The 26,204-nt window shown below is 35.7% G+C and overlaps 1 protein-coding gene across 2 annotated transcripts in view; it reads right to left on the bottom strand.

The window, feature by feature from the left end:
• LONP2 (lon peptidase 2, peroxisomal) overlaps positions 1-26,204 on the bottom strand; it is a 48,761-nt gene extending 22,557 nt beyond the window's left edge. Inside the window, exons 1-10 of one of the 2 annotated variants that reach the window (XM_067302552.1) lie at positions 25,953-26,204; positions 24,880-25,114; positions 23,945-24,076; positions 22,177-22,299; positions 21,101-21,264; positions 20,214-20,308; positions 17,895-18,153; positions 10,108-10,249; positions 2,843-2,993; positions 905-1,031 (exon numbers count right to left, since the gene is read on the bottom strand). In XM_067302552.1, the coding sequence (XP_067158653.1) occupies positions 905-1,031; positions 2,843-2,993; positions 10,108-10,249; positions 17,895-18,153; positions 20,214-20,308; positions 21,101-21,264; positions 22,177-22,299; positions 23,945-24,076; positions 24,880-25,114; positions 25,953-26,185 (1,661 nt within the window). In that variant the 5' untranslated portion in view covers positions 26,186-26,204. The remainder of the gene's footprint in view (positions 1-904; positions 1,032-2,842; positions 2,994-10,107; positions 10,250-17,894; positions 18,154-20,213; positions 20,309-21,100; positions 21,265-22,176; positions 22,300-23,944; positions 24,077-24,879; positions 25,115-25,952) is intronic. The other variant, XM_067302553.1, reaches the window with a different exon arrangement.

Here is a 26,204-nt window from a genome sequence, read left to right as displayed (position 1 = left end):
TGTTGTTTGTTGATAAAATTGTGAAGAAAGTCAAACCACTGAGTCAGAAGAAGAGACGACTAACACCTGAAGCCAAAACTTAGTGAAATGCTAAATGACGCTCCAATGACACTGAGCTCTTCTCACGTGTGTAAAAAATTAAAAGGCAAGGATATTTTTTAAATTCAAAATTTAGTTCATTGAAATTAGAGGAACTGATCGGAAAAGTATATTTTCTTTTAATCTATGAATTGAAAATAAATACCAGACAATAACACTTGCTAAATTCAAAAATACTTTTGGTCATAAAATACTCCAATTCACTGAATACTGACATACTACTTCATTCGTAAATGAATTAGTTACATACCTAAAAGGTGTTTTGGTTGATTTCTTTTCTCTCACGTCCAACAAAAAAAGTCGTTCTAACTAGTAAAAGCTATTTTAAAACACATTTTTATTTTTTAACCTAGTTGCAATTTTTAGACAAACATGGCCCATCAAGTCACAATAAACAAAATTATGATCTCCATTTTTTCTATGAAGATAACATAAATAAAACTTGATTAAAATAAAGATTATATTATGCAAGGACCATGGATTCACACGCTGAAGGCACTAAAGAAATACTAGTTTGAAATGTTTCTGCCTATTCATACTGCTTTGTCAATTGTGCCAACACAACTGCTTACAACTCACACTCTAAATACTAGATCAAGGAAATCTCTAGCGAAGGAAGAATGTTTCTGTTTAGTATGGAGAGAAGAGCTAAGAGGAGCTTGGAAAGAGCATTCCATAAATTACCAGTTGTTGAATTCTGAATATATAAAGACTATGAATCTAAAGAAAAGTTTCATATGATAAATAATTTAGTTACCAGCAAAAAAAGTCATTTAAAACTTAAAGCAATGAACAACCGATTTACCTGGTAATTATGTCTAAAGTGGTTACTTGTGGAATCTGAATCTGCTGTGGAGTCAGGCCATGTTGTTCAAGCTGTTTAGGAATCAAGTGTCTGTGTGCAATTTCAATTTTTTCTTCCTGTGTATATCCTTCAAAAGAAAAAGCATACGTTTACGAATCATTTTGCCCATAAACTACAATATCAAATTTATAACCCATTTACAACTGTACCAGGTTGAATATAATAACCCTATCTCCCACCCAAGACACCTCCAGATCCACAAAAATGACTTGGGCACCTAAAGTAGGACTTCAGAAGAATCTAAATCATTCTGTAGATACTAACATTTACAGCAGTTATGTTCTAGGTACCTAAAATACTCAGCCTAGTGATAATCCAGCTTAAAGAGTTAAGAAAGTCTGCCTTTAGGTACGTGCGATCAAGAACCACAAGCTCATTCTCTCTCTAAAGGGACCTTAATGTGAAAGAGTAAGCATTAGGCATATTCTGAATAGTTTAGAAAACTGGATTTCACACACACACACACAAAATAAACAAATAAAACAGCACTAGTCTCTTTCCGTGATCCTGAAAGACTGGTATTTTTGATGCCTTGTAAGGTACCAACCTCCCTGGAGAGTTATCTTAACAGTTAGGGCAGTCATTGTAAAGGAAAGGGATACTGCAGTATGTTACCAAATCACTATTTAACATGAAAATATACAAATAACTTTCAGTGCCAAGAGTGGGACCTACTTTTCCTGCAGCCTGGCGAGCGCTGAAGTCACAAGACTGGCTACTGTACGCAGAACTCAGGCTCTCAGCTCCGGTTTGAGAACTGCAGTCTGAAGGGAATGCCCAAAGTGTACAGCCCCTTGATCTCTCTGAAGGTACAGCCCCTTCTCTACTGCATTAATTCACACAGACTACCAAATCCAGTTCCAGGAAACAGTTCAATTCAGTAAGTTATTTTCTCATACTATTAGTTTCCAGGATTTTCTAGAATTGCCAAATTTTGCTCCAGTAGGCTTTACACATCCTAAAGAATTTATTCCATCATGACAAATATATTGTGAAAAAAGAGGAAAAAGTGTAACTGAAGCACATTACAGGATATGCTATTTTTCCTCCACATACTTGTAAGTATTATGGCAAAATACCCAAATTTTTATTTTGACGATCTTTCAGAACATGATTTTGGGAATGAGAAGCACAATAAATCATAGTGTAAAAAAGTTATACTTGTATAATATATTTATAGTATACATCACAATAAAAATAGTATTAGTCACCTTCACATGTTTTGGTTACAAGCAGCAGTCACTCTATTTGAATCCTTACAAACCTATGTTCTAACACCTGCAGTGCTCACATCCAATTTCATTTTCACAAGTCCTAATAATTTGCAAACAGTTTTCACTCAGAATTATGAATTTGTGGACTGGTAAAAAAAATCATCAAGAGATTCCTTTCTTTACAGTAACTAGGTTACACTTAGCAGTTCTTCTTTTCATCAGATCTAGTTAGTTACTGCAATTGGTCTGTGATAAGCTAGAATATCAAAGGCTGTCAGTATGATATTTTGTGGTTATTCAGAACTTCACATGAACAAGAAGAATTTCAGTCTTTCAAAGCAGAAATTTCTTCACTGAGATCTTAAAAAAGATCTATCAGCCATCAGCAGCATATAAACATATCAATTAGTGAACATATTATTACAGAATGTATCAATGTATCTCCATATACTTAGAACTGAATTTTCATAAGCGCAATGCTAAAACCTTTCATTCTCACGAGAGAGGCCATGTTGGCACCCAGATGGGTCTCTTTTGAAATGTCTGGTCATTCAGTCTAGTTTCCTGTCATGCTTATCTTACAGAACTGCTTTTTATTTAACGAAAAACATCCCAACATTAAAAACGTGCAATAGGCATTTTAATGAAAGCACTTTAGTGTTACCTGGAACTTGAATGACTTCCATTCTGTCCAACAGAGCAGGTGGGATAGTAGCTGTAGTGTTGGCTGTAGCTATAAAAAGGACTTGGGACAGATCAAAAGCTACATTTAAATAGTGATCGGTGAAACTGTGATTTTGTTCTGGATCCAAAACCTTAAAACAAAAGTGAACATGAACTGATGCAGTTGCTCAATTAGAAATAAAATATCCACGTTTTTATTATATTACACATAAATCTGTCAAATCTGACTTGACATTCATAATATACACTTTGAATATTAGTAAAGGCTAGTCCTCAATATTCTGCCTAGCTGTGATTATTTTATCACTAGATTTCATACCACATGCAAAAAAAAGTTTGTAATACAGCCCTTAATACTCTGTCCAGTTCAGAGCAACAATGAAATAGATGCTTCCTGTGCATCACCTAGCAGTCAACATGATCAATTCAAATAGCATAAGTATTTTTAAGATAAAGTGTGCACAATGAAGTTAAAATTGTAAAGCAGGGTATCAGAAACTTCTGAAAGCTGAATCTTCTCTTTCAGCTTCTCAAGCAATGAACTCTGCCTTTTCAAGATTAGACAATCCTCAAACTTTTTTTCTGTTTTTAATTTCCTGATGACTCTGCTTCAAGTCCTCTAATATGCAACAGTAACAGTAATAGTCAGCATAGTTTTGGCAGGCAGTTGATTCCAAAGGCTGAAAAGGTCTTTCATCTTCAGGCCACACTCTTCTCACAGGACTGAAGTCATTGTGAAAAATCTAACTCTGCATTCAAAAACTCTACCTTTAAGATTTATACTGTGGATAGGTAATAGTTCCTTTTCAGTTTAGAATATGCACATGAACAGTACAATTATTTTAAAAAATAAAGTATTTGCCTTCCATCAATGAATGGACAAAATAAAACTCTTTTTACTATTGTCCTCAAAAAATTAAAACATCCATTTCTATTTTGGCTAGGTCACACACAGAAAGAGTTGCTCAGTCTTCCCTCACCTTAAAGATTCAATGTCACATTCAGTTCACGGTGTCAGGGACTGATATTTCCAGTCAATTCATGAAGAGGTAAAGGGGAAGTCGACTGCAAATATACCTGGAGAAGTATTTTCAACTCAATGTTGTTTTTTCTGTTTATGTTTTAAAGGATCAAATTATACTAAAAAAATTCAAGATCGTTCTAATTTTCTCCTAACATACTACTAATAGGCTTTGAAATTAATCTTCCACACTACGTTCAGTTTTTGGCACAGCACTTAAAAGCACAGAGTTAAAGATGCACAAGTACATGGGAGTCCAGAAGCTTTCAGATCCCAGCCACACGCTGCCTGGACTGTGCTGGTCTCCTCCAGCTAGATAGAGCTCTTGGGGCTTCCAGTTCTGCATCAAAAAGCCTCCACATCTTAAGGCCAAAACTAGGCAGGGTTTTGTCAGAAGTTACTGGCTAACAGGGTTTAATGATTTTTCTAACCAGTTTTCCTTGTGAACAGTAGCAGTAAGTACCTTTCTAGAAGCTCAGCATCCACTAACTGAAATAGAAAAGCTTGGAATGTATTCATCTACGCAACATGCAGATGCTTGATGTCAGCCGACTTAGCACATGTTGCTCTATGATAAAGTACGTATTTTCTCTTACTGTGTATTTTGCCTACTATCACTAAATCACTTGCCCTATTCAAAAACAGTCCCACATTTTCTTTGTTCAGCCTTTCACTACTAATGTGGCCACAGAAGCTCTTCTCATTGCCCTTGATATCCCTTGCAAGTCTCAACTCTGGGTGAGCTTTGGCTTTCCTAACACAATCTTTGCATTGTTTTTTTCCCCCAAGTTCTGTGATCAAAAAACCAAATCAAAACAAAAAAAAACCCCAAACAAGACAAAATTAAATAAACACTGAAGAATAACAACATGCACTCTGACAAACCTCAATAATTTATTGCTACAGAGAAAGTAAATCTATGGCTTAAAAAACAGTGTTGTCTTTCTACTGCTATTATTACTAATTATATGGGCTAGTACTCTACTTGCATATATTTAAGCTATTATTTGAACATGCTGTTTTTCACTATTAGGTGATAAATATAGTATTTATACAGATCATGGCTGTATTAAGGTGCCTTCCTCTAGTTTTCAAATAGTGCCAAAAATTGAAAGTTCATTGTATATAGTATTCTACACTTGGCTTCTATACCACCACCTGTGTACCACCTTCATTCCATCTCTTCCCTTAAATTACTGTCATGCTTTTTCTTCCCACATGATGAATTATCTATGCTATGCTGACATGAATAATTCTCATGTTACAAATAATGGGACCTAAGCATCTCCTGAGAAACAGCACACTGCTGTCAAAATAATTTATATGTCCATACCGAAATGAATGTGCCCCTTGTCCTAGCAACTTGAATTATAGCCATGAATAGTGTTAATAATTCTAAAAAACTTTGAATTTGAGCAGTTGTTAGCTGACTAGAAAAGAAACAATTTTGAATTTTTATTACTCTAAATCCTGCTCAATCTTTGAAAAGTTAAAAAAATTCAGAATAGAAATGTTTTATGATCACAAAGAACTATCAAAGTACCTTTTTACTGCACACCACACACACAGCAGATTTTTTTTGAAGTAGAACAATTTCTGATTTTATTTAATTAGTAAAAGCTCTAGTTTTGAAATACTGCACAGATTTTAAACTAATTTTTGGAATTTTACTGTGACTGTAATAAAGTCATACTTTCCCCTTATGGTGAAATCTTTAAGCATATTGAAGCATGTACCTAAATTCTAAAAGTAAGGCTGTAACTCAGTGAATGTTATTGTTCACTGGCTGCAAGTTATTCAAAAGCTTCTTTTCTTACCCTCTCCAGGAGGCAGCTGCTATCATATACTCTCTTCTTTACTGATGAAGGCAAAGGCCTTGAAGTCTCATGACTAGCCAAGTACACTGATGAATAATTCAATCAATAGAGTTAGAGATACCTCTTACCTCACCTAGTCCTACAGTCTAGTCCTACACTACAATCATGCAGTGTATCCAAACACGGCCTCTAGAAACTTTCTTCAAAGAAAGAAGATCTATATCAAACATTAGTCTCCCATTCAAAGTCTACTTTTGTAGATTTTTCAAACATGACTTAAACCACAAATCTTAATTCAGTTTACATTCTTTTTATATTGATAGGCACCATTTGCACAAAATTCCAGTCTATGAGCTCAGTCATTTGCAACCACTTCTGAAGATGCTGGAAACCATGTATTCTGCCAGACCACCCCCCCCCTTTTTTTAGAAAGTGTATCTGCATGTGCATATTAATCTCTTTCCCCTTCCTAGTATGTAACAAGATTTTCTTATGAATTCCACTTAGTGCTATGCTGTTGACTAGAGTATTATTTACTATAATATACAAAACAGTGCTGCTGTGCTCCTGTCCAAACAATACCATCCAATAAAGGTAATGCAAGTTGTAATCAAAACCAACTTGGATAACAAATATGTAAAAATGTGAATTATCTGAGATTTTCTACAAAGGCTAAAATTTCTCTGGACTAACAATTCTTTGTCATGGTAACAATTTCTTAAAATAATACATAAAACAATATCATGCCTACGCATTTAAAACAGATTTTTCAAAGCACATAGAACTGTTCTTCAGCTAGGTATCTGTCCTAAAGCTCAAGTTCAAAAATTTTCCAAAGAAATTCAACTAACAGAAAAATACTAAGTACAAAAAGAATATTCAGTGAACAAAACATCTTGGTTAATTTGCAGCCAACAGCTCACATGCCTACAAAGGCATCTCTGTACCAGCATTTTATTACCACGAAATCCAGAATAAGTTCCATGAACAGTTAATTGCCTGGCTATGCTCCTGGTCTAATTTCCCTGCATACAGATACTCACTATCAGGCACTTGGATCCATTTCTATTTTTTTCTCTTTTAAACAGAGGTCATCTAAATTTAGAATAAAACATTCCTTTGTTGATGAACAGTAACTGGAAATAGGAAGACATTCTGTTTTGCTTAAGCAACAACTCCACAGAAACACCACAACTAAACACATATCCAGTAAATATAAAAACCAAGCTTCGCTTCCAAGCTTATAGGGTATGTTAATTTTCTCCCTGAGTATACCCCATTGTACAGAGCCAGTGAGAATTCAACACACCTACACATTCAGGAAAAAAGGCTGTGCCATTTAAACTTAATGATGGCACTTACCAAATGAGCAGAGGCAGCCTGAAAAACAAACTCACCAGTCAGGTGACCACTCACTATTGTTTGTTCTTCTACGTAATAGCTACCTTTGCTCATTCCAACAACGTAAACCACAAAAAGCAGTTGCAAATTAAGCCATTTATGTCCAGGCATGAGTTCCCCATCAGAAGAGGTAAAGCACCTGCTTCAGGATGTTTACAGACAGGAGTAGAGGGATACACAGATCTCACACAGGAGCAGCACCCAGACATGGTTACTAGAGCAATTACTTCTCCAGATGCAACTAATGGTCAATTAGCAATAACTTGCATAAAGACTGCAGCCCAAGCAGACAGGTGGAAGCTAACCTGAAGAGCCTCAGCTGGAATACTCCATGGCAGGAACAGAGTTAAATGCCACTGAGAATGAGGTTTTAAAATACAGAAAATAGAAACATCTCAAAGCAGCAGCAAAATATCAAAAACTCACACATAAAATAATTCAATAATAAAAATCATTTCATTTGCCCTCACATGCCTAGCACGATAGGAAAAGGACAGAAATGCTAATCCCTGCTGCAGGATAAGCAGCAAAAAATAACCAAACATAAACAGCAGAGGTTGAATGTAATTAATAACATTAATGAACAGTTTCATGATCAGAACACTTCCCTCCACACCCCCCCCAAATGATTCTCTTTCCAAGAAATGCCAAATCATTGCTTCATTACTGATTTTGATTGCCTCACAAACAGCAGCCAGCTAGCTAACAAAATACAGTGTTTCCAGTATTTTTTATCCATGCATTGACTACATCAAGGCCAGTTTAGTTTGCTATCTAAAGGAGAAATTACTGAAGAAATACCAGCAAACTCAGAAACAGATCTAGTTACCAATAGCAGCAAAGAATAAAATCCTGCAAGTGGGAAGTACATATAAAGAAAATGCATTTGAATATTTGTTACACAACCCTGCTTGTTTTTCCTTGCACTTGGAGGCTTTTCATGCATTCTAGGAATGTGTACCACACACTTGAGAAATACAGAGTTATAGGATCTTAACTGTCATTTTTAGAAGTTAAAAAGAGAATCCATGGTATCTTTCAGTACATTTATATTATTATTAGTCTGTGTTAATATGCAAAGACCTAAACAAAGCGCTCAAACCATAACCTGTTCACACACTGATTTTCAAAGGACTGATTGGCTTCATCAAAATAGTAATTTTACAGTATCTAACAGGAAGACAATAATGACAAACTGCATTTGTAGAAAGTCATACAACATACAGATGAGCTCATGACATAAAAATTTCACTTTAAGTAGGAATTTTCATATTCAAAGCACTGTATTAAGCAACATCAGTTAAAAAGATTCACAAATGTTACCAGAATCATTTACTTTCGTTCCCACCCACAACCTCCCAGCTACAGAAGTTACCAAACCTCAGCCTGCCATCTGAGATGATTCTAGGATTATTCCCTAAATCATTTCAGTGAAAGTGAGCCAGTGGGGCTTAAAATTTAAACAACTGTCTTTTAAGAATCCAACTCATTTTGACTGAAACAGCCAAAGGAATAATCACAAAAGCAGTCCAGCTAAACCGCTGATAGGATAGTAGCCTCTTACAGACAGACAGAACATACAAGAGTGGTAAAAAGTATAACAACACAGCAGTATAATGAAATTCTAGACATACACAATACCAAAATCAGTAACAGCACTAGTCCTACATCTGCTCTGTACAGCTCCATGTGTTTCAGTCTAGCCCAGCCTCACTGTGCCCTCACCTTCCTCATCCCAACCTCTCCCCTTCATCAGTTCTAGGGCAGTAAGATGTGCATGGCCTTTGGCACTGACAGTGGGCTGGAGAAGGCCATGCTCTTTGTTTCGTTCCTATACCCAAGGAGATGCTCCCTCCTCTCTCCAGCAAACTGCTAGAAAGAAACTGCTGAATACGTAAATCAGTGTGTCCCAGCTGTGGAGAAAGGAACTGTACTGGCTTATCCTCATATCCTATACTCCAGGAAAAAAGAAGGGAGGAAGAAGTTTCTGGCAGCTCACTGCTTGCTTTCTACTGCAGATGCCTCAGAGGCATGAAGCCTGCAAGCCATACGTCTTGATTCATCTTCATCATAATCACTCAGTTGTAGCGTCCTGAAATCCCAGCAACTAACCTCATTAATAACATTTCTACAGGTGATGAATTTACAAAATAATCCAAAACATCCCCTTCACAAAAGTCCTTAATCACTTCTCCTAGATGCTACTTGTGTCTTTAAGCAAGTCAATTTTCACACCTCTAAACTCCCTGCAATAAAATAACTACTCCATGTACTTCAACATTAGATTCATTTTTATCTTGATCTGAGTCCCAGGTCTTAAGAAAAAAACCACACACACACATTTAATAGCTGACTCTCATTGAAAACAAAGACACTCAGCACATCATAATTAATCAAAGACTGGGGATCCGTGACTTAAATGATAAATTTAAGTGCAGAAGGTTAATTACAATACCAATTAAAAAATACTGATAAAAGGATGCACAACAATCATATTTATATGCCAGGTAACATGCTTACTTCTAGCATAAGCCTGTGCCATCAAAAGCTTTAAAAAATATATTAAAAGTGTTCCAAGAAAGAAAGGGAAAACTTGAAAAAGTCCAGCTACCTTCTGGATAGTTTACAGTTCTTTCTTACAGCTAACAGTATTTGGTTATTAAAAAAAAAATCTATGTCTTAAAATCCCCAAACAAGTAATATTAAGGCCTGGATATTCTTGGAAGCTACAGAACACTTACTTAGTTCAGCACAATGTACATCTTTGTGTTTAAGTACAGATCACTGACATTAAATGTATCTTACTCAATTTACCAAGTGATTGCATTTACATTGCGCATGAGAAATTGAGAGAAATCCAAGAACTTTAAAACACACTAGCTGGTATTTTAATAAAAAAGCTAAGATTATCGTGCTATCTTTCCTCAAGTGTATCTTCCTTTCTGAACCCAGTATTAAAGTTTTTAGTTAAAAATGAAACATAGCTTGTAATTTAACATCTCTTACCTCAAGTAAGGCAGCTGCTGGATCCCCCTGCAAGCTCTTCCCCAGTTTATCAACCTCGTCCAGCAGGAATACTGGATTGTTAACCCCAACAGTCTTCAGTCCATTGATGATCCTACCAGGCATACTGCCAACATAGGTGCGCCTGTGAGAAATAACCGTGTGTGGGGAAAGAAGGGTCAGGTGCATGAAACAGGAGTAGAAAGAGCAAAAATAAAACTCAAAGAAAAATATAAGAATTTCTAGCCTTGTAACAACTCTTGTTTTTTGCAAAAACTTCTGCAATTAGTAGATAAAAGTACTGAATATGCATTTGAACTAATACAATCAATTATATCAGCAGATGCAAATTCCAGTTCCTTAGTGTATCAGTCAGTCCAGGAAGATAAACTACATATGCATTACAGCGCATCCAAACATTATAGCTTACAGGCATTTCACATGATTCAGTACAGGCATCCTTGAACTGTATAAACAAGCTGAATCAGATCTGGGAACCTCATTAATACTAACATTTAAGAATAGTGATACTGTTTTTCATTGTTTCAACAGAGTTCACAAAGTGTGTTACAAATGAGGGCAAAATTCCAAATACATCGAACCGTTGATGCCCATCGTATGTACCACGTGCTTTAACTGTTAATCACAAAGAGAATATTTCTTATTTATTATGTCATTTCAACAGTCAAATAAAACCTGGAACAGTGCAAAGGAACAAGAAATTATCAGTCCAAATTTATTCAGCAAAGCTGGTAAAACTTTTTTCCCCCCGCAATGCACACAGAGGAACCACCTTTTACATGTATATATACCCATTTGCTGCATTTATCATACTCTTTTCTGCTTGTGCCATAAGTAAACAAAATACTATATTTAAAAGTATGAAATGCTGGTCACTCAGAAGAAAGAGATACATGAAGTACTGAATTACAGTACCTATCTCATGACCCTCACAAAGCAGATATGTGGAACAGGCCTGCTTTGCCATATGAGCTGTTTCAATACAGTCCAAAATAAACAGGATGACATTTAGAAAGATGAAACCAAAAATACCGTAGGAGTAATTTCAAAAGATACTAGAGAAGGTTTAAAACATAAAAATAACTCATAATATGTAGCAATAATATTAGTTTTGTGTAATATTTAACTACTGAGGGAACAAATGCAATTACTGTATTTAATTCTGGATCTGAGTAAAAATAAGAGTTTTTAATATCTTTTAATAGCTAGAAATGCAATATAATTTCAGTTTGCCTATTACCACCTTCATGAGACAGCTGTTAAAGACCGGAGCAGCCAGCATGCAATAGTTTATCACCTCACTGCTTTTGTGCAGACTCTTTCCCTGCAGCGAGAGCACGGATTCCTCTCCATTGAGGGTAAACTACACAACACCTATTACAGGTCCAGAATCTGCATGGGGGAACTATTATACTAGCATGTCACTTCATTCTCCATCTGCACACAGTCAACCTTGCCAGAAGAATGAAAGGATCCTATAAAACACTGACAGAAAATTAGGAGAATGAAGCAGAGCTGAAGCTCACAGAAGTGAATCATTTGCCAATGGAACCAAGCTAACCATTGCAGCCATTTTTTTGTTTTACAGTAGGTGCTTACTGCACCAGTAGATACAGTTTATATACTTCACAGACAACGCAACACGAATGTTTTTTAACATTATATTTACCTAAATATGTTATCCTATTTCTGGGATAAATAATAAACATTTTTCTTACTTGCTTGGTACATTATTCTCAAGCACGTGCTTAAATTTATAGATAAGATATGAAAGGACGTCTTATTTTTTACTTTTATAAAAGACATTACACTTTTATTAGCTTTGTGTATTTTTACATAAAATTTTAGATGATCCTTTTAAATTCCATAAAAATTTCAGATACCTATGTTCCATCTAGTTACAACCCCCCCCCCCAGCTTTGGTTTATAAACTAAATGAAAGGAAACTGGGTTTCCCTAGTTAAAGGGAACCACTGTGAATAAACAACTTTCACTACCCACCTTCACCATGCAGTTGCAAAAAAAAAAACCCACACAAGTCAAAGGATAATAAAATTTTAAGTACCAGAAGGATTTCTGAATAATAAGATGTCTAATTATATTCATGCATCCTTCCCATCTTTAAAAACTTTTCAGAAAATTTCTAAATAAAGACTTTTTTTGAAAAATCAGGAAGAGATTTTTCTTTCTTCCAAATTGCTACAAAATATACTTGATAAGCAGCAAAAGTTGTTGTTATTAATGGACTGAAATGCATTTTTTTCCCTCAAATAACCCTGAAAATAGACTGCATTTCACAGTCATTTTAGATTCAAGTCGATTTGGGTATTTAATGGCATATTTACATTTTAATAGAAGATTCTGACAGATAAGCGTCTTTCAGTAAGACTCAATGACTATTGTACACATTCAAGTTTTCTAACATTTTACAATAAGCAATACATTAGGTAGACGGAAAGAAAATTATGAAGATCTGTGGTGAAGAAAAAGCAAAAAAGGAAGATACTCAAGATAACATGGCCTATCAAGCCAACAGTTTGGGGAAATACAATTTTAAGAATATCAAAATCAAGCAGCTTCTAAAGCAAGGGGTATGAAAAACATTCCAACAGTTATAGAAAATCATTAAATTAAAATGCTAAAAACAAACAAACAAAACCCTTACCCCAAATATGCCTTGTGTTATTGGCTACCATGTAGAAAACAAACTACTGTCTGACTGAAATGAGTCCAGTGTTACCAAAAGGTTACCTGTACAACCCATGAATTTTTCAAGAGACTCAAAGGAAAAAATTAAAGGAATTATTGCTGGCAACAGAGCAGCTCTGCAAATGAGTCAGTCTCCACAGAATTGGGGTTAAAAGATGAAATGACAGGGTGGCTAGAAACATTCTGCTCTTCATCCCATCACCTGACAACTGACTATTCTCACTCTTTCTTTGCCTTTTATTTTCTTCTTCTCATTTGCATTTTAAAAAGTCTCTAGACATGGTAAATTTAAACAATTAACTCCAACATGTTTAATCAATGCATTAAATCTCTAATTAAAGCATGCTTAAATTTATTTACATAATTTGATCAGTTATCATGAAATACAAACTCAGACTATCAATTTTAGGATAACAAATACCTGGATATTAATTCACTCTTCTCATTTATAACAGTCTAATTCTGTGATACATCTTCATTTAGAGATGGATCAGGATCTATTTTAATATAATACTAATCAAAGATCCAAAATCTTCAAGGCATATCAGAAATGCTAGCATAAATGTCATCTGTGGGATGATAAAGAACAATAACTTAATATTTTACCTTAAAAATAAAAATATAGATAGCCTGTTTCTACTGTGTTATGGAACACATCTCAACATAAAAGTCCTCCATAACACAGACCCTGCAGATATCTACATTAAAAAAATATATATTAAAATTACATGCAGATATGAGCATTATCTGTCTGGACATTAACCTCTGCCTTGTAACTTTTGAAACTGAACACCACTATTTGTGAACAGTAGCCACTGAATGTAAGGATATTATTTTCCCTATTTAGATGGAGTTAAAAGGAGGAAAAGCAGTATTCTGCATAAGCATCTTTTACATAACACAGCTTTACTCATTTTTTTGACACTCTGCTTCTCTCCATGTATTAAAGCTAGAAAGAATCAGCTGCTTTCCATTTAAAACAGGAAGTACAGATCAAGTTTCCTGGTTGCCTCACTTGTGTAGTAACAATTAAAAGCAACCTAAAGAGCTCATGCCACAAAAGGTCTGTAATTTGTTAATGTTTTTAGTACCATTTACAATCATACCAGTTAAAAATCCACAAACCTTGAATGCTGTAGAAGGTAAGGTTTATTTTTGCAAACAAGTGGCCTGATTAACTGTAGTGCATGCCTGCACTACAAATTTCTGCTAGCACAGCTGTATTGGTCAGGAATCACACCTTTTCATACTTAGATGCACCCAAAAAGGCCTTCAGCATAGACCAAAACCAGAAGAAAACTATTCAGACTTCTAAAGGTTGAACAGCAACGTGATAGAAGAGTACTTCACACAGAGGCCAGTATGAAGAAAAAAAACCAACGAGCCTCATGGTGATCTCACTAGCACCACTATAAATAAAAGCAGCAATTACATTTTCCTTTTTAAAAACAGAAAACCACACACGTGCAAGAGAAAAGATCACACAGTTCCTGTATAAGACCATATATCAGCACCGAGGAGATCTTAAAAGCAGTGAGCTTTTTAGAAAAGAGTTCAACAAGCCCTTCAGGGTTCTTTGTTTTTCTTTAAATGCAAGTTAACATCAAATGCAAAGCAGCAGACTTTTACAGATGGTATAGATGAGTGGTAAACATTAATGACAGCTGGAGGATGCCTGATAAAGCACTTCTGTTTTTGTACTGAGATGACAACTTTATTTTGGGAATAGAACAGTAGTTGCTAGTCTTCACCCAGTGAAGAAAGGATTCACATGAACTCCAGCTGCAGACACATGATCCACATTTAAATGGTAAAAACTGGGCGTCTCCAGATTGCCCTAGTTATACATCACATAGAACAGCACACTTGCTGAAATACCACTCCCCTTGGTGCTGCAATCCAACGTGTTCAGTTTTGTTTGCTGAATCTGTCAGCATGTACCTTTCACCTACAAGGGTAGTAAGTGGCCAAACACAGTAAACACTATTTTAGGCAGTGTTTGCTTACAAATGAAACAGAAACAGTTTCTTCTTAAATGTTTTAGTACATTAGGCCTCCACCAACATACTATCGTGTTTCTGCAACGTTAATGGAACTTTAACTTCAGCCTAATATGGAGCTCCTTATTTACTTTCTCCTAAAGAGAAAAAGAATGGCTCCTAACACGTAATATCAGAAAATAAGCCTACTTACAGTATAACTCAGAGAACAGCAACCTATGTCTCCAAACATTCACACCACTTCTATAATTCCTTTCTGTGACTGCCACGGGAAGCACAGTATGGGTTCACTTGGCTGGGATTAACTTGGACGATCTATTCATGCAAAACAACATTACAGACAGGTCTACAGAAAAGCTGTAGTTTCAAACTTGATTAAATCTTACTCTGAAGACATAGCAAAGCAGAAAAAAAATTAAAGCAGATTTTAAAAATTGTATTAAACTGTTGGTTTTAACTTTACATACACAAAACCTGCAAAAGTGGTTGGCTACAAGGGATGAATAACTCCTCTTCCTCCTAACTGCTATAAAGTTTGGTTTGGGCCTTTGTTGAAAAGTTATCACATTAAATTCTTGATAATATTAGATGGTATTTTTCCTGATGAAAAATACACTGTCTTGCCAAATACTTCCAGTCAGCTAATCTTAAGTTAAAAGTTTTAGATATTAAATTTGTAAGGCAATTTAGGTTCCAACATGCATTTATAGTTTAATAAAGCCATCAAAAAATACTGTAATGACAGCCACAAACATCTGAATTTAAAAGTTTTATCTCATTATCACACAACTCTAGCTGTCTTTATTAAAAGTAAGCACAAGATAGAAAGCCAAAAATAAAATAAGGAAAACAGTAAGGAATTAGTGGCAACTCAGTAGAAGTTGCTGACAGCTTTACTTCTGTTCATAACGTCAGTTTCACAGAGCAGGTCTCCCCGCCAGGAGGGCTGAAGTCCAACTCCGCCCTGCAAAAGTTACTTAAGGTCTTAAACGCTGTAATGCTTAGTATTCAACAGCCTCTTGTGGTTTCAGTTTGAATAGCAACATGTTGAATCTCCTTTCAAGTAGTTTTCAGGATCCAAATCACAGGTAATTTGAAACATCAGAAATATTATTTGTTAAACAATGGTTAGCAATACAGTTTATGAATTGCAAGAATAACACATACCAAAGAAGGGGGACAGAGTTTTCCTTAATGTTCCAATAGTGTTTAAGTAAGGTGGCAAAAAGAGCAGATATTAAAGGTTTACAAAACAATCACATGAACACAGTGCTGCTGCACACTAAAAACTGATGCATTACAACAAAAATACCTACAGATTTCTGCTACTCACTATTTAGTCGCCAGTAGCTGCTGGGTATGGTGACAGAACCTACTCTAAGAAAATATTTTCAGAAGTTCCTTTCAAGCTACAAACTAAAGATAAGTGTCAAGCACTCTCCAGAAAACAAAATTCCTGGAAATATGCCACAGAAGAATCTGCACAGGAATAAATGCATAGTGCTCATTCTTTCAAGGGTGCCTAAGTAAAGGTTTACTACTCAACACTGAAGTTTCAAGTGGCCATCAAGTATGTAATCACTGTTTCCTCACTTTTTCCTATCTCATGTGTTCTAGTCTAGTAAGTGATCGATAGTATATTATAGTCTAGATTCCCAGAAATATATCGTATGCCTATATTCCTAGAAGTTTATGCATAGCTTCAGCACAACACAATACAGTGAGTCTCCTGCATTTCTTCCAGCTGGGATTGTTAACTTCCGCCACTCTAATGTGTTCACACATGCAACTAGTTTACACGTTTGGAAGTCTGGTACCACAAAATGAACTTTTATTAGAATATTTCTTATAATAATTGTCATTAAAATGACATAGGGAAGTGGCAAGAACATCAAGGTCCTTGTTAAGCCTTGAAAAAAAAAAAGTCAAATTACAGCATAATCTGGAATTGAAGCAAGAAACTATGCTGTACACTGATGACTGAAAATAGCAGCATAGTTACTGGGCAAAACAACTGCTACAGGGCATCAAAGAAAGAACTGATAGCTTTAATTTGCAGTAATTTACAAACTTTTGTAAGGGGAAATTTTATTCAATAACATGACTTCAAAACAACAACAAGATGGTTTTACAGATCCTTAGAGCACTACCAAGTTAATTATCCCAAATCTCCTACACTAACTGCAGGAGACATAAAAGGTGATTATAGGAACTGAAAATGGTACAGAGATGTTCAGCAGTCATTGATCTACGTTATCTATTCATCATGCCTCCAGCGGAAGGAGTGGGGAGCAGACTAATATGAACAAATGGCTTAAAAGACTAAAGAGTAGATATATAAGGAGATGCAAGATTAGAAAAAAGTCCTAAGGAAAGTCACTCCCAAAAAATCTCTTTTGAACTGCTTAAGTGTCCTTGAAAAAAACTTCCATTTTAAAATGGAAGAATAGTACATTAACAAGTTTGATATATTCGAACAATTCAGTTGTTACCCTAGAAACTTGCAAGCACCAGGTTTACTGTTCTTTGTTCTATAGAACATGCTTATAAGTAATATACTGCTATTTACATGCTAGTCCATATAATTCTTGGCATCCCTTTTAAAAAGCAGAAAAATCAGATCCAAAATTTAAGAAAAGAAAGTTAAGTTTGCATTAGACTTTCTATTGAATCTTTCTTCACAGTGCCAAACTGACTCAAGATGAAATGTCTTAGAAACATAAATGCACTTTCTCATTATCCTCAAAGTACGTCAATTCTTAAGTCTCAAATTTGTGAACTTTGATGTTCTTAAATTTTTGCAAGTCTTCCAGATCCATGTGTGATTATTCCATTCTGTACCCTCACAAGCAGCAACAGTTAAGCTTAAAAGCCATATCTCGACACTAAATGCCCATGCCCATTATTAAAATTCTCCTCTGAGTGAGCAATCATAATTACAGTGCATGAAATGAGATCTTTCGTATGCTTTCTCCATTTCAGCTAAACAATGAAAATAATCAATACCTTCTGTAACACACAAAATAAAAAATTACAAGTAGGAGAGGAAGAATTAGTTACCTGTGGCCTCGAATATCAGACTGATCACAGACCCCTCCTAAAGCAATTCTGTGGAATTCTCGACCCAAAGTCTTTGCAATAGATCTTCCAACACTAGTTTTACCGACTCCTGGGGGACCCACAAAACAAAGAATGGGTCCCTTGAGGTTGTTTTTAAGCTGCCTGACAGCTAAGTACTCCAAAACTCTCTTCTTCAGCTTCTCCATAGCATAATGATCATTATCCAAAAGAATTCGAGCTGCACGAATTTCAAGGCGATCTATCAATTATTGACAAGAGAAAAAATATCAGCATATTTACCTTTAAGACATAAACAATTTGTTCTATAGTATGAAAGATACAAACATATTCTCAAACATGTTCATCAATATAAAATTCATCAATCATGCAAATTTTTTTAATGAATCACTGAACAAAATCATCATTAGTGATCATAACTTTCTGGCTTTTAGTCTATTAATGTATATTTCTATTTACTGTACCTAAGAAGAAGGCCAAAGCACCTTCACATGTGTAATACACGTGAATAGAAACTTTGCTTAAGGTAACAAACTTCAAATCACCCGTGACATGGTAAAACTTTGCAAGCTGAAAGAGCAACTTTCAGCAATGAAACATTCCACCAGCACACTACAGTTTTGGCCATAAAAGTCAACAAACACTTTACTCATCTTGGAGTTCTTTGAATATACTGACATTTGTAAGCTGATCTTTTTACAATTTAATGTTTAAGAAAAATATTTACAAGAATATTTGTGAACATCCAAGGCTCTAGTTCAAAAAGACTGAAATTCATCACCACATGTACTAAGAAGGCAAAAATTGGAGATGTTTTTGCTGGTATGGTATAATAAATTTCTTTTTAAAATCAGATTGTTACAAATGCCATTCAAAAGCCTCAGTCTTCAATAGTTGCTAAAAGTAATTAGAAATTCTTTTCTCCTAGCAGAACACCTTCTGGAAGGGCATTTTGCTTAATTAATCTACTCCTGAGGGTCAGCAGGAAAAGGTCATGTTTGATTTTCTATCCTTTCCTCACTTTCCATTTTTGTGTTCTGTATTAATAATATCAATCTCACAACTTTCAAAACTATGGTACAAAGCTGAAGTGATACTAAGCTTTTCTATTGTATCTGATGTCGTAACTATTAAAAGTAACTACAATTACATTTTTTCCACACTCTTGTTCCTTACCAAACTTGACTAATTTCAGATGTGCCAGAATTTTCTTCAAGAAGATTAATGATCCAGAAGTTTACAGACGTTTTTTATTTGACATATAGATGGCAATTAGCTTGATGCAATTTTCTTTCTTTTTTTTTTTATAAGAGAAACACTACCTAAATTTCTTGTGAAAAAACTCCCCCAAACAGCTTTACAGTAATTATTCTACATTGTTTTTCCGAATGCACATCATAAACATAACTTCTGAATGCTGCGATCCAAAACTGACTCTAAAGTACAGAGACGTCTCAGTGACCACCATGAACTATGAACTTGTTTGCAGTGAGGCATGAAAAACAAAGCAAGTCCAAACAGAAAACAATCAGAGTACTGCCAGGGTTGAGATTAACAAAAGTGAAATAAAAAAATTATTCCAGTGTTCTAGTTCTACTTCAGTGAGAAAAATCTATGGAAAGAAATCCATCATTTTGAAAAAGTATAATAGTGATTTGATTAATACTGTTTTGCCATATAGCCATAATAATGTAATATGATTAATGTTAACTTCAACGTAGTTAGCAAAAATAACAAAAGCTGTAAGAATGCAGAGATACTACTTTTGTAAAGACTAGCAAACACAGTACAACTCCTCCAGGGACTCTTTGAATACATACCCATTCTCCTAACCTCATTTTGCACTGTGGTATTCCATATTCCAATATTTATGATAGGGGTGTGTGTGTGTGTTCGTCTGTGTGTGTATATATATATATATATATATATATATATATATATTTGGGTGTGTGTGTATGTGTGTGTGTGTATATATATATATATATATATATATATATATAGGGGTGTGTATACACACACACACACACGATACTAGCACAGACTGTAGTAATAACACCTTCATTTTTCTGTGTAGATATTTCTAATGCTTTTTTAATTCACATTTTTAGATGTACAACTGAGTTCTATGGGCTATCCAGTAAAGATCTTATTTTAAACCAGGCAGACCATAAGACCTCAGTAATGTATGAATGACATTTTTACTGTCAGACCAGGAAACAAAAATTTGTAAGACAGGCCTAATAAGTGTTTACATGGTGGCTTCTTGTACTAAATGCCTGTGCAAGAGAGTCAACAATTCACCTTTGGTACTCTTGTTCCATGGCAATTCCACCATCAGTTCCAAGTAATTTCTGGTCAAAGCATATTCTGGCATTGATTGAGGCATCTTCTTTAATCTAGAAATACATGCACAAAATTCATTAGATTATCCAGGAATTAACTGCAAAGTAAGATCTCACCTGTACTACAAGACAGGTATTTAGCAAACTTGAGGTCATCAATATACCCTCTTATTACACTGACAAGCATATTATTAAAAAAGCAAGTCACTATTCCAACAATAAGGAGATTGTCTTTGTATAAAAATAGCTTATGTATATGATTTGAACAGAAAAAAAAAAGACAATTCCTTATGCATATATTATATAAGGAAAAAGAAAAAAATTACTAAATCAAGCTGATACAAAGGATTATCTCCCTGCATGCACAGTATCTATGCATTTTCACTGAAGAAGAAACATCATATCATCACAGACAGTACACTCATCTCCCTCACTGGGGAAAAATGGAGGAAGAAAAAAAAGACTCAAGAGATCTCTATATCTGAAATATCTGGATCAGTTTTATACATTTATTATTAACAACTGGGATGGTGTTTGCCCCCTCCCTTTTTTTTTTTTTTTTTTGAAGTCTTCACTTCAAAATATAGCAACCTAGAGCCTGTAGTTTAATGTTATATTAATTTCTAAATCTAGGACACTTCATATTTCTTTCTGTCACCACCTCTGATGTTCAAAAGACATGAAGTGATTAAATTTGTACAGGAAAAACCGCACTCTACTAAAATTTTTATAATTATTTCCCAGACACAACCAACAAAAATATAGTATCAAGGAAAAAAAGATGTAATGCAAGTTTTTTTCAAAAATTAAAATAAGAGAAGAAACCACCACCTGAAAATCTCCTACCTCTTTATTTCCTTAAGACAAACTTTAAGAGCTTGTTCTGACATACTGGATGTTCTAATCTTTTTTTCCAGCATGACGACATCATCATGATCTTCCTCTTCCTCCTCATCTTCTGTAGCACTTGGAATGTGATTGATTCTTCTAATAGGACGAATAGCTACAACCTATAACACAGAAAACCGAGCCACAGAATAGCACCAGTTTTTGTTTTTTTTAAATAAGATGTGCACTTGTCTTTGGACAGAAACCGTGAGAAAAACATGCAAGGTGCTGAGAGAGTCCTTTTGGTCTCCATTACAGAAAAAGTCAGATAATAAGATTTTAATCTGATCTAAAACTTTATAAACATGTTCTACAAGTATTAACAGTACTACTTTAAAAGATTACCACCTTTTTTTTTTAGTACGTATTTCCTAAGTGTATTTATCATGTAACCATCATTAGTAGGTAGTAGAAGATGAACAAAATTAAGAGTTGTTCATGATATTTTAAAAGGCTTGGTATTGCAGCCTATCATATTAAACAGGATAAACCTAATCTTTACAAAAAAGAAGGGTCACTTCTTCTTTCCTTTTTTGTTTCTTGATTATTTCCTCTTTAGTAAACATACCCACATAGGTATGATTAGATGCAACACAAGGCTAGGCTGCTACAGTTTGTTCAATTGCATGTTTCACAACACACATTCTTTATGTGTTATTTCAAAAGCTATCATTCGCCTGCAATGCCATTAATAAAAGGTACATCTTTCACTTCCAAATTCTGCACAGGCCAAAATTCAGTCTGTACACACAGTGCAGATAAACTGGGAAATGATTCTTCAAAGGAATCTGAGTTTTTATTCAAAATCAAAAAGTAGTCAGATTAAAAAAAATAATGCCTAGACAGCTTAGATATGTAAATAGTCAAAGTTGCTGGCTGGGTGTTCTCTACAGCTCCAGACTGACTATGAAACATTATGACCGCAGATTAGACCTGTACACAGACTAAAATCATGTATGTTCATTGGCCTGTTTAAAAGTGCACCTTTATACTTATTTAGGATATTTAAGAATCCCACATTTAAAGGTCCATACCCTTTTATCATCATCCTGTTTGGGCTTTCTTGTTTTCTGAAGCAGCTTCAGGCCTTCAATTTGTCTAACAAGCAAGGGTATAGTCATCTTGAACCGTTCTTCCAGCCTAACAGCATCTAAAATCTAAGAGCAAGGAGTTATGAGTAGCCAGCATTTTCATGCTAATAGCTCATCAATTTTGGGAAGGCAGAGAATTCTATTATGGTGTTTTGGCCAGAGCTATGGAATAGATGGTTTGAGAAAAAAAGAGGCGGTAAGAAAAGCAAAGAGAATACAGCACACAAAAATCTAACCTCAAGTCTATGATATTACTTCAGGATTTGTACATCTGTTGTCAATCCAAACCAAAAGCTGTATAACTGTAATCTACCAAATAAACAGGGAAGACCATTTATACACAACGGAAGTAAACAAAAACCTTCAAAAAATTATACGAGAGCATTGTTTCTCATCTACTGTATGTTGATAGTTTTCTATCGGCAAAGCAAATCACAGTATGTTACATCTACTCTAAGAAATTTCTTAAATGAAGGAAAAATTTCAGGTGCTGGTCCAGGGAGGTTATACATAATTTAAAGACTCGATACCCTTGATTTGTAAGCCTGAGTATACTTTAAAAAGTAGCAGGAAGTCTGGATTCCAAAACTACAAAGTACCTAAGAAGAATCTCTTATCCCGTCTCTTTGTAAAGCGTCTTCCTATTTCAGCTGCATCTTCTGTGGCAAACATCTATCAGTATTCTATTCCTCAGTTATTAAACCTCAGAGAAGAGAGAGTTCTCTAAGAAAGTTACGGTACAATCTCCTCAGGCATACCCAGAAACATCACCTTATGCCTGAAAACTTTTAAAAATATTTTATACATTATTCCATTTTATACGTTATTCCACTTTCATGTTTAATGATGCTGATGTGTGGAAATGGGTAGAATCAGGCTGTCTGTATTTCCACACTTTCCACTGGCTGCTCTCTTCTTTATCACTTCTAACAAAAAACTCAACATGGTAAGTTTGATTTTTAGGTGAATGATGTACCTTTTTCCAGCATGAGATTCAGCTACAGTACACACCTTCAGTTAGAACTACTTCATTAATTTCTATTTGGTGTGTTTTGAAAGAATGTAAGTCATGCTTTCAATTTGAGGTTGCGTGCGTGGCACTGGCAGCAACGAAAGAAACACCAAAGCTTCCAAGCACAGCAAATGAATATAGAAATCAGACTTAGTAAGCAGCAAACTACAAGCACCCTTTTTACCGTACAACCTTATTTTGACATAAGATGCAAATAAAACTATAGTGTCTCTGTGTTAAAAAAGGCAAAAAACCCTTTTTTGGGGAAAAAAAAAGATTTTTTTAAAGACCAAAATATAACTGATTCAGGAGCTGTTATTACTAAGAGATGTATAATCACTTATCAACTCTGATAAATAAGCAAGACATCATTACAATTTGAAGGAAGATTATCATCTTGTTCACCACGAAAAGGGGAAATCCATATGATATTTTTATTATTCTATAAAATAAAGGGATTCCAACACTAACTAGATTCATTTAATTATTAGGTGAACTGATACTATATATCTAAAAATTTAAACAATAGCATGAAAACTTTTTACAAGAATACACACTTAGATGTAACACAAATAGCTCCGGCAAAACATTAGCACTGTACAATCTCAACTGTAAAAAAACTTCAAAATTATCTAAAAATGGATTTAACTGTAAATAGCAAATACCTGATTCCCCTTAAAAAATTTAAGAACATAATACCTGAAGTTTCTCTTGGTTGGATGTACGAATGATAGAAGTCAGTATATCTGGCAAAGCTTCTCTAGGCAGATTGTCCAAAAGACGTCTCAGCTTTGCAACGGCAGGAACAGACATATCCAGCATCTCAACCAGCTGTGAGGAACACAGACTGAACAATATTCACTGTTGTTGATGTTTCTTTTTAAATTATTTAAACAAGTATTCAAACTAGAAAGAATTGCATTTTTCAGTATAAAATGTGTCTAGGTAATTTGCCAAAAAGCTACTGGGAAAAAAAAAAATCCACACAAAAGTCTAAGTGCTACTAACTCAGCATAGGGCCATCAAGACTTCGGGTCTTCTGTTTGTTGGAGAAGTTCATAAATATCATCGTAGTCTCCAACACTTTTTTTTCAATGCCTACATCTTTTATTCCCCTCTCTCTTCCCACCCCATTAAAAAGAAAAAGATAACTTTCCCAGTTACTTTAAAATTATTATGATTCTCCTTCTATACACCCTTTAAAAAAAAATTTCATTATGGTTGGGGACATCTGTTTATAAACAAGACTCCAGAGGGTTTGTTCCCCCCCCTTAATAAAGTATTTATTACAAATCAATCACCATACGTATCGGGAAATCTGGAAAAACTTATTCAAAAGTATTCCATTCACTAAAGTATATTTATAGTATTGCTAAATAAAAAAAACAATACCAAGGTATTATAAAACTAACATACAGCTAGACCTATCTTGCAATGAACTACATAGAGACACTGGAACTCAACACAGAAACCTTATGCTGTAATAAAAACATTTATTTTGGGGCAGAAGGACTGAAACTCTACTTGGCACTGAAAAAATATAAGAAATACAGGCAGAGGGGGCAGACAGGAAACAAGCAGAAAACCCCAAATACATATACAGACACACAATGCATAGGATTAAAATAATTTACCTGCACTGCATACTTGTAGAACTGTTCTGACAACTCTCCAAGTTCCTCCTCCGATTTATGCTGATTAGTAAACTGCTCAAGTCGATCTAACTGTTCAACTTCAGCAACAGGATACGGCTTCTCTTTCAGCAGCTGCAGGATCTGGAATCGGCAGAGGCCCGTAACCAGCAATGTATAATGTGGCTTGGGCCAGTTGCTGCCAACCACCTGAACTGCCAAGGCAGCAGTGCCAATCCTAAAAACAGGTCAAACGTTTGTGTTATTTGGAACCTTCAACAGCAGATTTCACGTACTTCTTATCAACAAGCAATAGAGCTACAGGTTGCAAGAACTTCCTGGGACATTTAGTTCCTTTTAAATAAAGGTAACCAAAACATACAATTCCTTTCTAACACAGCTTAAGAAAACCAGACCTTAAAACGTCAAAAAGAATGAGCTAACTGCTAAACTAACTAAAATAATATAACTAGACACCTGATTTGCAAACACCTAACATTTTTTGATTAATAATTTAACTGAATTCAACGAGGACAGGAATGTTTATGCTTCTGCTTAAATTATGTGTGCCAGAAAAACGGGTATTTTATTTTACAGTTCTTCGGCGAAACTGTGCCTCATTCCAATCAAATGTTTCAGATCACGTGTACCCGACCAAGATGCCCGTTTAACTAGTGCTAACGAAAATAAATAAAAGTTCTTTCCTTGCAAAACCTGACTAAATGCGCTGGTGTGACGTAGCTCTACGAGCGAGGGACAGCGCGCATTTGTTCCGCCCACGCTCCATCCCACGGAAACACCGCTCGGCTGGGGTTTAGGGCAGCTTCCGCGAAACAACTTCAAACACACGCGCGAGGCCGCTTTGCCGTGAGACTTTTCTTGGGGGAAAGACTCGTTAATAAGTGGCACGGCCTCAGCGATCCTGGCCCCCTTTCTCCGCTCACTCCCCCTTTCCCTCTTCCCCCTCGCTCTGGTTTTTCAGGCTTCGCTCCGGGCGCCGGCCACGCACCCCGCGGCCGCCGCCAAGAGCAGCTCCCGGCCCGGCGCCACAAGATGGCGGGGGCGGCGCGGCGCACCTGCGCAGCGAGGGCAGGTCGTCGCAGTCGGAGGTGGGGTCGCTGGTGTTGGGGAGGACGCCGATGATGGTGCTCCTCAGCGAGGTGCCCTTGAGGAGGCGGCTCCGCACCAGCTGCATGTTCCGCGGCGAGTCCACGCTGGTGCGCATGGTGGAGCCGGGCAGCAGGACGCCCTCGTGGGTGAGCAGCAGCGGCAGGCGGCTGGGGATCTGGATGGCGCTGCCCGACGCCATGGCCGCCCGCGCCGCTCCC

Source organism: Apteryx mantelli, chromosome 10 (genome assembly GCF_036417845.1).
Source record: "Apteryx mantelli isolate bAptMan1 chromosome 10, bAptMan1.hap1, whole genome shotgun sequence".
NCBI lineage: Eukaryota > Metazoa > Chordata > Aves > Apterygiformes > Apterygidae > Apteryx > Apteryx mantelli.
The sequence above is the reverse complement of the archived record's forward strand: the minus strand, read 5'-3'. Positions and strand labels throughout refer to the sequence as shown.